The sequence below is a fragment of the Castor canadensis genome, chromosome 7 (genome assembly GCF_047511655.1).
Source record: "Castor canadensis chromosome 7, mCasCan1.hap1v2, whole genome shotgun sequence".
NCBI classification, from domain to species: domain Eukaryota; kingdom Metazoa; phylum Chordata; class Mammalia; order Rodentia; family Castoridae; genus Castor; species Castor canadensis.
Window position 1 is genome coordinate 9,823,436 of NC_133392.1, and position 14,778 is coordinate 9,838,213.

A 14,778-nucleotide genomic window follows, 5' to 3' on the forward strand; every position below is an offset into this window, starting at 1 on the left:
CCCCAGCCACAGAAGACAGCGAGAAGGCGAGATGCAGCTCAGCTGCTTTTCCTAAGTTGTTTACATTCAGAGAGGCAGGAAGGCAGATTCCTGTTGTTACAATGTCACGCCCCTCCTGGAGAACTGTTGCTCCACCTCCTTGTTTACCACTGGGTATAAAAGACTTGCTGAAGGTGGATGAGAGGCTTTTTTGATGAAGGGAGGCTTTTTGATGAAGGGAGGCTTTTAGAGGAAGGGAGGATTGATGAAGGGAGGATTGTTGAAGGGGGAAATACATAACTGGTTGAAGGGAGGCTTGCTGAAGGGAAAAGAATTGCTGAAGGGGAATTGCTAAAGAGGGGTTGATAGAATTGGTTGGAAGCTTGCGAGGGAACGGCTGGCTGCTGTTGATTGTCTGCAAGTCTGAGGGCTGAGACTTTAAGAAAGCTAAAGAGAGGACATGGGACAGTGCAAGTCTGGGGGCCAAGACTTTAAGAGGGATTATGCTAAAGAAAAGCTAAGAGAAAACATGGGACAGAGCAAATCTAAGGAAAGAGACTTTAAAGAACAGAAAAGAAGACTTTAGAAGTGAGTCTTTAAAGACTTGTAAAGGAGTAAGGCCTTAAAGAATAAAGATAGAGAAAAGAAGCAAAGTAAAGAGAAGAGATTAATAGAGATAAGAAGCAATGAGCTGTTATGTGTCTCTGTCTGAGCACCCAACACACCTGGCCCCAACTTTCTGTCTCTGTCTACCCTGTGTCCTTTCTGCACCTCCCATCACCTCAGTTAGCCCCAGTTAGGTTCAGTAGTAATGAGGGAGAGAGAAAAAGCTCGCTCCGGTCATGAGGACAAAACCAGCAGACCTGTTACAGAGAGCTCCGAGCTAAGGGAGGTAAGACCCTAGAGAAGACCTTTCACTGAGCCATGTGTGGGGACAAAGCCTCTGCCAATGTGAAGAATGACATTATAAGATTTACTGTGCACTTTCTCTATCTATTGTCGATGACATTGATTACTGTGTGTTTTGGGGTCATCTGAAGCAAATACTGGTGGTTTTAATATCAATACTTTCTGTGTGTCTCCTAGGTGAGTTTTTAAGTATTTTTATCTGATTTTTATTTTTATCGCATGTCACTGATCAAGCTTTCTTTTTCCTTTTAGCTGCTAAGAGGGTCAGAATGGGATGTGCGGCCCACCTATAGCCAGTGTAGGTTGTTATAGTATACAAGTTTTAGCTTCTCCATTCTTGTTTTTTTTCTCCCTTAAAAAAAAACTTGGTGTCCTGCTGTTTTAAGTATTGGTTTAAGCCATTTAAAACCTATTCTAGAACAAGGTACGAAATAATGAATAAATAAATAACTTGTTATAGCTAAGCATCCTACACCCTTGGATTCCAGGATTGTCTCACTACTATAGTGAGACCAGTTATTCCTTTGATGAGTCTTGAATACAGGGGAACTGCTTGCTGAGTGAACTCCAGGCACTGCAGCATCTCCTGGGCAGTTGGCTCCTCAGACAGCTGAACCCACAATTCTCATCTTCATGTTTCTTGAGCCCACCCCTCCCCTCCCCCTGCCTAATTCAGACCCTCCACATCTCTCGATTGGGTCTTAGTCACAGCCTCCCAACAGCAGGCCTCCCTGCCTCCATGGCCCCCTTCACACTGCAGCTGAGAGACAGTATCTATACCACACAGGGACTCATGCCACCTCCCCTCCAATCCTCAAGCTCCATCCTCTGCTGACTGAACCAAGTGGAACTGCTCAAGTGGCCTCCAAGGTCCCACACACCTAGGACTCATCCTAGCCTCCTGACTTCCTGCCTCATTTTCCTCTTCAACTCCAGTCACCCTGGATCATACCTGTAACAGATGTGATCCCAGATGTGCAGTCATCTAAGGGCCAGTGCATTCACTGCTGTGAGAGCCAAAGCCACAACACCTGGTGGCACTTACATGGACACTGCATCCCATAAGGACAGGAGGTCTCAGAGATGTATGATTCAGGCCACTGCAAGCATCTGAGTGATTTTGCACTGACTAGGAGCTCAGCATGGATGACCTTTAAGTTCTCACCCAGCACCTGCCATGATGGTGGCATCAGGGTGGCCTCAGCATTGCTGCTCTGCTCATACACAAGCACGCACACTCACTCCTGCCAACTGTACCACCAACCTCTCAAAAACAGGTAAGACTCAGCCCAGCTGTGTACTGTGTCCAGTTCTACCACAAGTGTCTGCAGAATCTTGGGCAGGTCCTCCTGCCTGCAACTCACTTTGCTCATCAGTAGGATAATAAGTTTGGCTCACTACCACCAGTACCATTTCTGCTCTGCAAGCAGCGCAAGGCAGGCAAGGAGGAAGGAGAACAGAGTGCCTACTCCATCACAGTTCATCATGGATAAGCCAGGGTCAGCCAAGCTGAGCTTGAGGCTGGGCAGTGGAGGCTGAGAGACAGAAGGGGACTGGAGCTGCACTTCATGAGGGAAGCCGCCCTCTCACCATGCAAGACACCCCCAACCTGGCCTGGCCTGGGTCATCTCAGGTGTCCCTGGAATGAGGTGCTGACTTAGAGACATCTGTGGGGTGTTTATTCATTTGCTCATTGGTTTGCTCACTCAGATAAAGAAACTGAGATTTGAGTGGGTAAAACCAGCAGACCAATGATGGCTGCCATAAATCTCCTCTCCATACTGAATCAGGTTGGTAGTTAGAAAACCAACAGGCCACAAGACACCACACTGGTGTCTTCAGGACAACATTGGTGCAGTTAGGGACACATTCCTGAAGGAGCCCAGGAGAAGGAGCAAAATGCTCTAGAGAGATGAATGTCACTAAGGATTGTCCATTTGGCTCACTCAGCCTTTCATAAACATGAAGGAATATTTACAGGACTCTTAGAAGTGGGTGGGGGGAGTCTAAGAAAAGCTTTTTCTTATCATAGGCACCGGGTTTACTAGAAATTAATCATACACAGCACAAATGTTCCATTTGGGAGTCCCTCCCCTCCACTCCACCTGTCTTGACTCATTTCCTGTCTTGGGGACTGTTGTGGAGGAGGCCTTTGCAGACAGCCATTAGCCCATCTGTTCCTCTCTGTCTCATTGGCATCCTGGAGAAGCCCAAAAAATAACTCTTGAGAGAACTGAAGGACAAAAGAGGGTCTGATTGAACAAGCAAACCCCACCTGGTCAAGACCATTGAAGAAAGGGGTCCAGGGAAGATCAAGACCCCAAATGAGCAAATGATAACACGAGCACATCACCTGAGCAAAGCAGGTGGTGGTGCAGGTTTTGGAGCCCCTCAGATTCCCTTCAGGTCCTGGCTCCTCTACTTGGATGCTGTGTGGCCTCAGGCAAGTTATGTACCTCTCAGAGCCTCAGTCTCTGTATCAGTAAATGTGTGTAGTTGTAGCACACCCTCTCAGGTCTGTGAAGAAGAGAAAATGAGACAGTCCCTACAAAGAGCTGAGAAGAGTGCTTGCCCATTTCAAATGCTCTAACTCAAAGCCCTTTGCACAAACATTCGCTAGCAACCAGCAAAGTTCTGGGAAGCACTGAGGACAAACACCATGAGCCACACTTTGTGGTGGAGACTGCTGAGGTACGTGGAAATGGAGGGGCAGTTTACTGCACTGCTTAGCACAGACCCTGCATTGCACATGTGTAGTTGCTCTGGTCTCTGCGGAAAAGTTCAGTGATAACAGGGAGTCTCTGACTCCACCCCAGGCTGCATTGCCATAGCTACCTGGATGTAGGCAGAAGCTCTGAGAGTTGCCTGTCACTCCCTCAAACTTTCAGTGTTCACAAGCACTAGGTGCCTCTGTGCTCTAGGTGTCCAGGTGGCTTGTCAGGATGCAGAATCTTTAGCATTGAATCCTTTCAAATGCCTTCTGGTCCCCATGCCACAGGTCCCCCCACTAGATGCCACATGAGGCAGAGCAGGCTCTCAATGTCCAGCTGAAAGTCTATGCCTCAAAGTGGAATGGATAAGCATCTGTGATTTAATATTTGCATTCATTTTTCTCTCTTCCAAAAGATTTACAATGATGTGAATCACATTCATAATAATAAAAATATTATTTACAAGAAAAACAAGGCCGTATCTGAAATTAGCTGAAAAACTGAGGCCTGAAAATGATGGAAAGCCAGCTTATACTCCAGTGGCCAGTATATGTGTGGGTGCACTCACTGGAGAGAGAATTCTTTACCCAAAAATGAACTTGGTAAGCAAGTGTGGTTGGAGGGCTCCTGGGAAGTCACTTTGCACAATTGCAAAGTCTCCCCCAGTGGTAGAAAGCCCGCCACCCATCATTTGCATTTCTTCCCTAACTAGTATGAGCTGCTGCTGGTTCTGGAGACAGAGCTGTCAGAAGCTCATAATGACATTAATGTGGATTAGTGTCTTGTTCCTTTCTAGGTTCAAGGTCATGCTTGGAGCCAGATGTTGTGACTCACGCCTGTAATCCTAGCTACTCAGGAGGCAGAGATTGGAAGGATCACAATTCAAGGTCAGCCTGGGAAAAAGTTAGTGAGACCCCATCTCAACAAAAAACTGCTGATCATGGTAGTGTACAACTGTCATCCTCAGCTATGCAAGGAAGCACATATAGGAGGATCATAATTCAGGCAGGCCCACCCAGGCAAAAAGCAAGACCCTATCTCAAAAATAACCAACAAAAGAAAGGCTGGAGGCATGGCTCAAGTGGTGGAGCACCTGCCTAGCAAGGGCAAGGTCCTGAGTTCAGCTCCTGGTACTGCCAAAAAAGTCATGCTTGGTACAAAGAAACCTATGGTGTCTTTGCCCAGGGAAGAGGAACATTCCATGGAATGGACCAGAAAGGACCCATGCCATGCATGGGCTGACCCCAGTCCCTCCCGTCTCCTTACCTTTGAAACAGGTGGCTGAACTGGAGGATGTGAGCGGAAGCCAGCACCCCTAGCATGTCGTCCACTTTCACTTCCACCTCATTCATGTAGAGGTTCTTCAGGGCCAGGGCAAATGCTGGGGACAACAGCCAGGGGAAAGCCATCAGCACAGAGCTTTGCCTAAGGATACCACACTATGGCTTTTCTGTTCCTGCAAGTGACCACCTTAACTCTCACTTCCCAGAGGAGCTGAAGATGAAGCCAAAGAAAGGTGAACCCTGCTGAAAGGATCTTCTTTTGAGCCTATCCTCAGTGTCTGTGCCTTGGGCCATCTTAGGGCTGAGACAGCTCAGGGGGTCTCTCCTAACCTGGGGTCCTTGGCCTGTGTAGGAATGTGACTGCCTGAACTTGTGTAGGATGCTGTGTGTAGGTCTATCGTGTTTCCTTTGGAGATGACATATAGTTTACAGTGGATTTTCCTTGGAGTCTGGGGGCTTCAGTAAAGGTCAAAGTCACCTGGAAACAGCCAGCCAAGAAGTAGACTGCTTGGCCTATTCCAAGTCCCACACAGTCCTAGACAGTGCCACCATGCCTGTTACAGTGTTCTCCGCACCAGTTAGAACTGTCATTAGTCACTGACCTAGCAATTCACAGAGCTGTGTCATTCACCACATGACATTAATCATGTCACATTAATACAGAAATCTGTGGCCGAGAGGTATAGGGTGCTGGGTGAACTCAAGAGAGCATCCTAGGAGTGCCTTCTGCCCCTGGAAGGCAGAGGGAGACTGCGGGGATTGGTAGAGGGAGAAGAAGATCAAGTGCTTCTTGGGAGCAAGAGAGGGGGTGAGGGGATCTCTGGGCAGGTGTAAGCCTGGGGAAGGCAACTCCTTTTCCCTGGGTCTGTCTGAGAAGTCCACTTCTTCCTGCCCTTCCTGTGTCCTTCTTGCCCCTTCACAGTGGCAGCATCTCCTCCTTCTACTTCTTAAGTGTCCTAGCCTCCTTGTCCCTTCTTTCTTTACACTCTTCAGTGTTTTTTTGGGGTTTTTTTGGAGGTATTGGGGGTTGAACTTAGGGCCTCATGCTTGCTAGGCAGGCTGAGTCATGCCCCAGCCCTGTTTGCTTTGATTGTTATGGAGAAAGAGTCTCCAGTTTTCACCAGCACAGGTCCTCCTATTTGTTTACTGTGTAACTAGGATGACAGGCGTGCACTGTGACGCCCAGCCCTTCAGCATTTTTGATCAGGAATATGTACCACTTGATTGCTGTGTTTTGTTTGCATTTGTTTTTGAATCCGTTCAGTGAAGGTGAGTGTACATTACCAACTCTGCTGACTGCTGGATCATTGACCTTCAAGGAAATAATTATCTTCTTTACAGAGGGCCTTTCTTTGATCTTCCCAGGTGAGTGATCTAGTGAAGAAAATCAGATAACAGTTTGCCACTGTGAAGCTACAGTAGGCAGCTCCTCACCACCCACCTCACAGACTGGATCTTGACCTGCATCACTCTGTATTTGGCTTGCTATTTAGTGGGTGCGTGTTTACGATAACAACTTATTTGGAAAGAGTTCAAGACTCACAAGTTGCAAAAATGGTGCAAAGAGCTCTTGGTTTCCCTTGCCCAGCTTCCCCTACTGATCATAACTTACGTAGCTATTATGGATTGTCAAAACCGGTAAATAGATGCTTGTGCTGCATTTTAAATATTTATTACTGTCACACATCCCCCTTCCCTGTCTCTCCCTCCCTCCGTCAATCTCAGGCCTTTGTCTAATTAGGCTGGGAGCAGTTGGGCTGAGTGGGCCCCTGCAGTGTTTCTGCATCCAAGCACCAAGAGCAGGGCAGGCATCAGTGGGAACTGAGTGACCATCTGCTGGAGGATGCATGTGGGACTGAGATGTCCACCCAGTGCCTCTTGACACTTTTCCCCATAGGTGTCCAGACTTCAGAGCTCTGCTACCAAGGACTTTCAGGATAAGGAATGTGACATCCCAATCCGTTGCTAGCCAGTACCACCCACTTGGAATTGGTCTAAAATGTGGCTCTTTGGTCTCCAGTAAAATCTCACACCGTTAGCCCATAAACCAAAGCTCCATCCATGGTCCCAAGACCTCCATGTGGTGCAACCTCCTCCCACTGCTCTGCTCCTCCTCTCCAAACTTACCTCCTCTGAGCTGATTCCCAGGACAGTGTGGGACTCCCTCCCTTCCTCTCCTTCATTGGGGCCTCCTCACATGTCCCCTTCCCTGGGAGGCCTTTCCTGACCCCACTGAAGGACATCACCACCCTCCTAACCTATACCTAAGACCAACCTCACCACAACCTGCTATTGCACCCCAAGTCTGTAGGGCTGTTCTGTATTGGGCAGGCACATTGATGGTTTACTGGTCACTCTGTCCCAAGGATCCACCGGCTATGTAGTAAAATCTGCTGAATTCATGAAATGAATAGATTCCATCCCCAGTGGTCTCAAGGTTCCAGGTGATAAAAAATAGTACAAGCTGGGAACCAAAAAGTGTGTCATACTGCAGAAAAAGAGCTAACAAAGTCCCTTTTCAGCATCCCCTTCACTGTCTTCTGATGCTTGGCTATGTTTAAGCCCTCATTCAGCAAATATTTATTGAGCAACTACTCAGTTTCAGGCCTTGTCCCCAGGTTTGAACATTGCTACATTTCTCTTGGGCATTACTACATGGACTCTTGTCTGCGCCGCCCTGCTGTCAACCATTCACCTCCCCCCATCACAGGAAGTAAAAGAGATCATGCCCACCAGGGCCAGACACACAGTAAGCATGCAGAAGGTTCTGGTTAATATTATTACCATGCTATTTATCTTACTTTGTCATAATTTTGGACTTATTTCTCTGTGCTCCCTGCACCCTCCCCCTTCCATGGCAAGTTCTAGCACAACTCCTGGCATAAGCACTCAATGTTTGTGGAAGAAAGGAAGGGACAGTGCTGACTGGGCCGCAGTAAATACAAGACAGAAGCTCAATCTTCCCTCAGGTTAAGTGAAACTCCAAATTGTATAAGACAGTAAACATTTGCTCTTATACCTCTGAGGTTCTCTGAAACCGTGGTCCTGCTCAGGTACAGCTGTACCAGAGAATTTGCTGGGAAGAAGCCAAGTGGTGGCGGGAATCTGTTCATCTCTACTACCTTCCCAGTGTTTTTCCAGAAAACTCCTCCGCTCTGCCTCTCCAGGACCTCACACAGATGGTCCCAGGGGCATAAAAGCCATAGTTGTGAAATCACTGTACAAACATCCTTGGGAGATATGCTCTGTACAGGAAGAACCATGACTGTTCCCATGGAAGTCCTGGAGACACAAATCCTGGGGCCTGATTAGCTCATGGTGATTGAGGTGGTAGGGAGTCCTGACAGTCAAGAGCACTGTACCTTCCCTGACATCTCCAGCTACAGAACCTCTAGCTGGGAGGCTTGGATCAGAGTGGCTGCCTTAGCATGGCCAACTCGTTTCTCAGTGACACCTTTCTAGAACCGTCAAAGGTCTTAATGTTAACAGTGTCCTCCCATCCTCTTTCAGATTCTTGCTTTCCATGTACTCACTTCTAAGGCACCAGAGCCTTCCACGGATGGCCTGGTGAGTGCCCTGACCTGGGCACAGGGAAGACAGAAGAGTCCAATCCACTCACTTAGGAGGGGCAAAGGGACCACAAACAGGAGCCCAATTGCTAGGGCTCTGTGGGAAAGCCACAGCGGCTCCCACTGCCAGCTCTGCATGGAGGGCTGAGTCAGAGGCTCTGTGACCCTACGGATCCCAGCAGGCTGCAGGGTGTTCTCCAGGCTCAGGAATGGGCAGTAACTGGGGGTTCTGGCTGCCCGTATGGCTTTACAGTAACAGGGCTTTGCTTCCCACATCCTGGAATGCAATCCCTGGCTGGCATCAGGGACCATGATTTCTCCATAGCACCAGCCTACAGGTCTACCTGAGGTGGGGCTAAGCTGTTGTCCAAAGGAGAAGTTGACAGTATAGTTGAAGAAGACACAGGAAATAGGTAAGAGGAAGCTGAGGGTGGTTAGGATTTAAAAAGAAAAGGAAGGAAGGAAGGAAGGAAGGAAGGGAACTGAATTCTTTTGGAAAAGGATGGGAAGGAATGGAAAAAAAGAAAAAGTAGATATACATTTGTAACCCTCTACTTAGCATACTTAAGGCAAACAAGTCACAGATTTTAGAACTGTGCCTTTTTTCCAGAAAGCTCTTCAGAAGACTCAATGCAACCCATTTTCTCATAACTCATAACTCAAGACAAGATTGGGGTATTGCCAGGATAACTGAGTCCTCACTGTATGCCAACCATTGTTCTACAACCCACACCATTACCACATGATAAGGACAATTATCCCCACTTTGCAGCTGAGGAGACAGAGGATAATAGATGATGAGTTCATACCAAGGAGCCTTGCTCATAACAAGCAGAGTGAATAACCATGGTCTCAAAACAGATAACCACATGTCAAGCTGGGCTCTCTGAAAGCAGAGGGCCTTTGGGGCTCCAGTTCTAGCCCAGTGGGAAATTACCTTGCACAGTCTTACCCAGTTCTCTCGTGGGACTCTGAGTTCTTTGCATCAAGGCTGCCAAGTAAAGCTTGGCCAAGGTTTCAGACTGGAAAAGCTGGGGCTGATGGAGTTCCCATTTGAAGCCTAGGCATTCGAGAATCACATCTGTGGAGAGAAAATGATGGTGACCAATGGTTCAGTAACATCCCTACACAAAGATAAATACACTTTTCCCCATATTCCTTCAGTCAATCGTAGTTATTAAGCAGACAAAGACTGAGGCTTCTCTAGGCCTCAGTGATTGTGTGGGCCTCAAGCAGTTTGTTGGCTTTGAGGGACAGATGATCAATATCCCACAGAGCTGTTGACAAAGCTGTAGGACCTCAGAGGCACATGGCCGCCCTCCAACTTGGGGACGCCGCAAAAGTTTCAAAGGAAACTTTCAGGAATACTCTTTGGGGGACTGCATCTTGCCTTCCTCTATTACCATGCGTCTCAGCCTTGGCACTATTGATATTTTGGGCCAGATGATTCTCTGTGATGGGGACAGTCCTGTCCTGTACATAGCAGATATTTAGCAGCATCCTGGGCTTCTACTTACTGAATGGCAGAGACACCCCCTTCTCCAGCTATGACAACCAAGAATGTCTTCAGCCCTGGCCAAATGTCTCCTGGGGAACAAAATCATTCCTGGCTCCCTGTTGGAATGGCGATTCCTAGCTGTTCCCCATATAGATGGCAGCAGCAAAGGACAGCACAGTGAAAGATCCATCAGAGAGGGCAGGGTCTCAAAGTCCCTCTTTTCTCTAGGAAATAATAGACTTTCTTGTCTATTATTTCATCAGTAAGTATGACGTAGGATGACTATGTGAAGAAGGCCCTTTGCAAACCATAGGCTTTATGTGGGAGAGGATAGCCTGTGAACAGCAGAGATGGTTTAAAAAAGAAGAGACTTTGATTGGAGGGTAGGTAGATTCTAGAATGTCAAGCCAGGCAAGGCATGAGAGATGTGGGTGAGAAGACAACATGGCACAACTCCTATGTTAGTACAAAGGCAGGGCAAGAGCTGGTGCCAGGAACAATCTCTTAAAACCCTAACTTGCAGGATCAGACAAAACCGGAAAGGCCACTAGCCCCATCTAGTTATTTCTTGGCTTGCCTATTAGTTTGACTGTGTGTCTGTGGGCATCTGTTTTCTCTTCCTGTTATGTTACTTTTATTCACAAACTTTATGATAATGTTTGGTGCCAGGGTTCACATCTTAAATCTTGGATCACCTGAGTTGATCTGGTTATGCTGATTTAGAAAAACTCCCAAGTGAGTTGGGTGCCGACAGGCAGGAGCGGAATTCCAGATCAAGTACACTCCCTTTCTGTACATTAGTTTCCATGGTGAGGATGGCCAATGGCAGACATGGTTAGTCCATCCCAGAGCTCTTTCTTCCAGACAGAAGATGGCCTCAGACTGCCCCCCCCCATCACAGTTGACAGGTGAGAAGAAATTTATTAACCTGTCCTTGTAAAGGAGGCTGGCTCTAATCTCTGCCAGCCATTCCACGGGGTCACGTTTATCCCAAAAGGCTCCTTTAAAGAACCGACACTGACTTAGCTCAATGGTAGTGCATATACGTAGCATGTACAAGGCCCTGGGTTCAGCCCCACAAAAAAGAAAGAAGAGGAGAAAAGAGTTGACCTGTGCAGGCTCTCATGGATCTCAATGACCATATTTCTAGCTGGACAGTCCAATTCTGACCCTCCGTTCAATCTCAGAAGAGTCCTCTTGGACAAGTGCAGATGTGAATGTCCGAATCGTGACTGACTAAAGCCTAAAGTGACAAAGAACAGCTGCTCTGTGCTTGGGGTTCTGTTTAGTCTTCTGATGCAAAGGCCATTTATTGACATTAGTGCATTTGCCTTTACTGTGGTCATCATATGAAAATGTGTGTGCTAAGCTTGGTTTCACGCACCAGGCCTTTGGTAAATATTAATGGGCACACCAGTTAACATGTTAGACATTGTGCAGTGGACAAGAATTACAATTCACATATTAGTGATTTGGCCAGAGACTGGCTTCCTGCTATGAAGGCTGCAAGGGGCCCCTGAAACCAACAGAATTCTGATTAGATTCACCAGTGACAAAAACTCACCTGCCTCCCCACTTTGGGTAGCCTTGTTCTTGAAATTCTCAGAGAAAAATTGCTGAATTTTTGACACGCTTAACCTTGAGGAAAAATACAAACAGAAAAATTGGGGAGTTAATAATGACATTTTTCTTTAAAGGTAGCATGTGACATTCTAGTCTACGTGACCCTAAACATCCCTCAGTCACCTTATCACATTCCTCCTTTTGGGAGAGTTTCCTCAGGTCACTGTTGGTGCAAGCTGTCTCACAGCTGGCCCAAAACACTGATTCCTGGGCTGGTGGAGTGGCTCGAGTGGTAGAGCGCCTGCCTAGTAACCGTGAAGCTCTGAGTTCAGACTTCAAATCCCAGTATTACCAGCCCCCCTCACTGCTCAAAAAAACCCCAAAAAACCAAAACAGACTCCTGCTTCCACTGCATGGGCAGGCCTTACCACCGCAGTATTTGAGGCTACCCCTGGCTGCTTGAATGACACCTTCTTTGGTCAGTGTCTAAAACAATGGCATACAGTAGGTATCAATATTACCTGCTTCAGAAAAGAATAGAGTGATGTGTCCATTTCTGGAACATTAACTCACCAATAATTTTGGTTAGAAGTCACACAGTCCCCAGGACTCAGTGTGTCCAACCTAATGATGTACCCTGAGCCCTGACCTGCTCCTACACCCAAGTTCCTCCTTCAGGAAATGGTGCCACCGGTCCCCCATTGCCCAAGCCAGCCTGTTGGACTGATTACTTATGTCAATCGAATGAAATATTCTTTTGGAATTGTCCTCGTGTCTTTGCCTTTATTGCTATGACCTTTGCCCAAGCCCATCAGCTTCTTTCACCAGTCACTGCCAGCCTGCCAGCCTGCCAGCCTCTAGTCCTCCTCTGCCTGGACGCCCACCCACACAACACACAGAGCTGGTCTTGCCTCTCTCTTGCTGAGAATCCCCAACTGCCTTCCCAATGTTCCTGGGGGCCACCCAAACTCCTTGACATAGCAAGCAAAGTCCTGCTTTACTCTACAGCCTTATCCCTCCCCATCTGCCTGAAGATCACTCCTGCTTGCCTCTGGCATGCTGCACTCCCCCTGCCCCATGCTCTCCTGGTGGCTTTTTGCCTTAAGGAGCTCCTACTGCCCTCCAGGGTAAGCTTCCTTGTTGCTTTCTTTAGGGAGTTCGGGATTCTACAGTAGCTTGTGCTTCCTGTCCCCTTGTGCACCCTTTGCTGTGGCCCTGGCACAAACCCTCTTGCAGGTACTCAGTAAATGTCCACTGAATAAATGAGTAACAAGAAAGAAAAGATGCTTTTTCCATAAACACTGTATAAGCATGTTGAGCAAAGAAATGAAACAAAATTAGTGTCACATATTCACAGTTTGAAGATGGTCATTCCAAGAAAACCAAGCAGTTTAGGGATACTGGATGACTACATGTGGTCTGTGTCATGCAGTATCCACTTGGACATGCTGGTTCCCAGCCATCCCAGGATCCCTCACAGGTGCATGGAGACGGTGTGGGCGGGAGCCTGTGTCTGGAATAATATTGACTACATGCTGCCCTTTGCAGGTCAGAGATGGCTGCAAGTGACTCAACCTCAGGCGCATGGAACCTGAGTTGTTTACCCAACAAGAGATGTGAACCAAACCCAGTCACCCTCACACCCTCCCTCAGAACCCCCTGGTGACTTGGGTGACACATCTGGGAAGAGCTGGGTAGGGTCAAGAGTTCAGACCATGATCTCGAAAGGGAGCAATGAGCTTTGGAAAACATGGGGCAATGCCTACATGAGCTCAGTCACTTCATAAACATCCCTGTTGCCGACAGAGCCAGGAGATGGCAGATGACAAAGTGGCCCCACTGCCTCTCCTGGGTGTGATGACTGCTTGTCAAGAATGCCATACACCATGTAGCAGGCTCTGCAGACCCCAAGGCTGGGCTCATGTTAGGACTTCTGGTAGAGTGAGTGGGTAAATCTCATTTCTTCACTCTTGGGGACTAAATGGCCTACAGTGACACGGTAGGTGGGGATGTTGGGAATGAACTCATAGGTACATTCCCCCAGGTCATGACCATGATGGAGAAAAGGAGAGGGGAAGAGGGAGGATTTCTATGTTTCTCATGAACACAGAGTCTCCTGCAGCAAGACACACACAGGGCAGGTGACTTGACACTCGGAACATACAAAACTCCAACCTGACTTACTAGGAAGAGTTACACAGACCTGGGGCTGGATCCCAGTGCTTCCATTGTTTGGTACAGGACCTTGGGCTAGCATCTTGGTCTCTGGACTTTCCTCTGTACGGGAGATGACTGAATGGAGGAGAATGTCTGAGATGCTCACCACTGTGTCTGCACTCAGCTGATGTTCACTTTTCTGTTTCCTTACAGAGGATCCTCAGTCTCTAGTCCCACACTCCCAGAGCTGCCCTCTCTGAAAAATCAAGGGGTCCCACCTTGACATTCGCCTATTTGCATGACCTCCTTCCACTGCACAGTGGCCTTGGTATCACAGGAGGATGAAAGGAAAACAGTGGGTAGGACCACCAGCCAGGGAACAGAGAGGGCCTTTTCCCAGCACCTTGATGAAAGTGGCCCTTCCTTGGCCCCAGCCTGAGCAGTGCGTGCCCTAGGCTGCATCTTTGGGTTTAGGGGACACAACAGACATCCTTTGGGATGTGCCTAATGTGAGCTTATTTCCATAAAGGTGTCATATAATTCTCATGGCAAGCCCATAAGAGAGAATATCCAGTTTGCAGATAAAGAAACTGAGGCACAAAAAGATAAGGTTGCTTGACAGGAAATGAGCATTTCCTTATCTCTCAGCACTGCACACACGCTCTGTACCCTGGCTCCTGTGAAGGAGACCAGGACAAGAAGAGTCAGCAACCTGCAGGTCCTTGTGCATTATCTCTGTGTAACAGGCCTGAGAGCTCACTGCATCATGGAAACTCATAGACACAATCTGCAGTGCTGGTCAGCCAGGCAACACCCAGGGCACTGACTGTACGAGGCAGTTACAGACCTGAAATAAAAGGAAGCAGGGAGCTACTTACCTAAGGTTTCCAGGTGACCCTTCACCCAACTAGTAAACTAGAGAATGGTCCAACTCCTGTTACAGTAGACAGAGCCCCCAAGTGGGAGACGCAGCAATTACAACATCAGAGGTGTGGAGAGCTATGGGTGCTTAGAGGGTAGGGGGGTTGTATATCTGTTGCATGGTACAATTCCAGACCCCCATCTGCCGTAGGACCTGACATATGATAGCCGCCTGGTGTCTGAAGGTA

The 14,778-nt window shown here is 47.9% G+C and overlaps 1 protein-coding gene across 1 annotated transcript in view; it reads right to left on the reverse strand.

Annotated features, from left to right (window-relative positions):
* Btbd16 (BTB domain containing 16) overlaps positions 1–14,778 on the reverse strand; it is a 45,425-nt gene that overhangs the window by 29,580 nt on the left and 1,067 nt on the right. Inside the window, exons 2-5 of the mRNA XM_074078158.1 lie at positions 11,514–11,587; positions 9,404–9,532; positions 6,167–6,256; positions 4,866–4,980 (exon numbers count right to left, since the gene is read on the reverse strand). Coding sequence (XP_073934259.1) covers positions 4,866–4,980; positions 6,167–6,256; positions 9,404–9,532; positions 11,514–11,587 — 408 coding nt within the window. The remainder of the gene's footprint in view (positions 1–4,865; positions 4,981–6,166; positions 6,257–9,403; positions 9,533–11,513; positions 11,588–14,778) is intronic.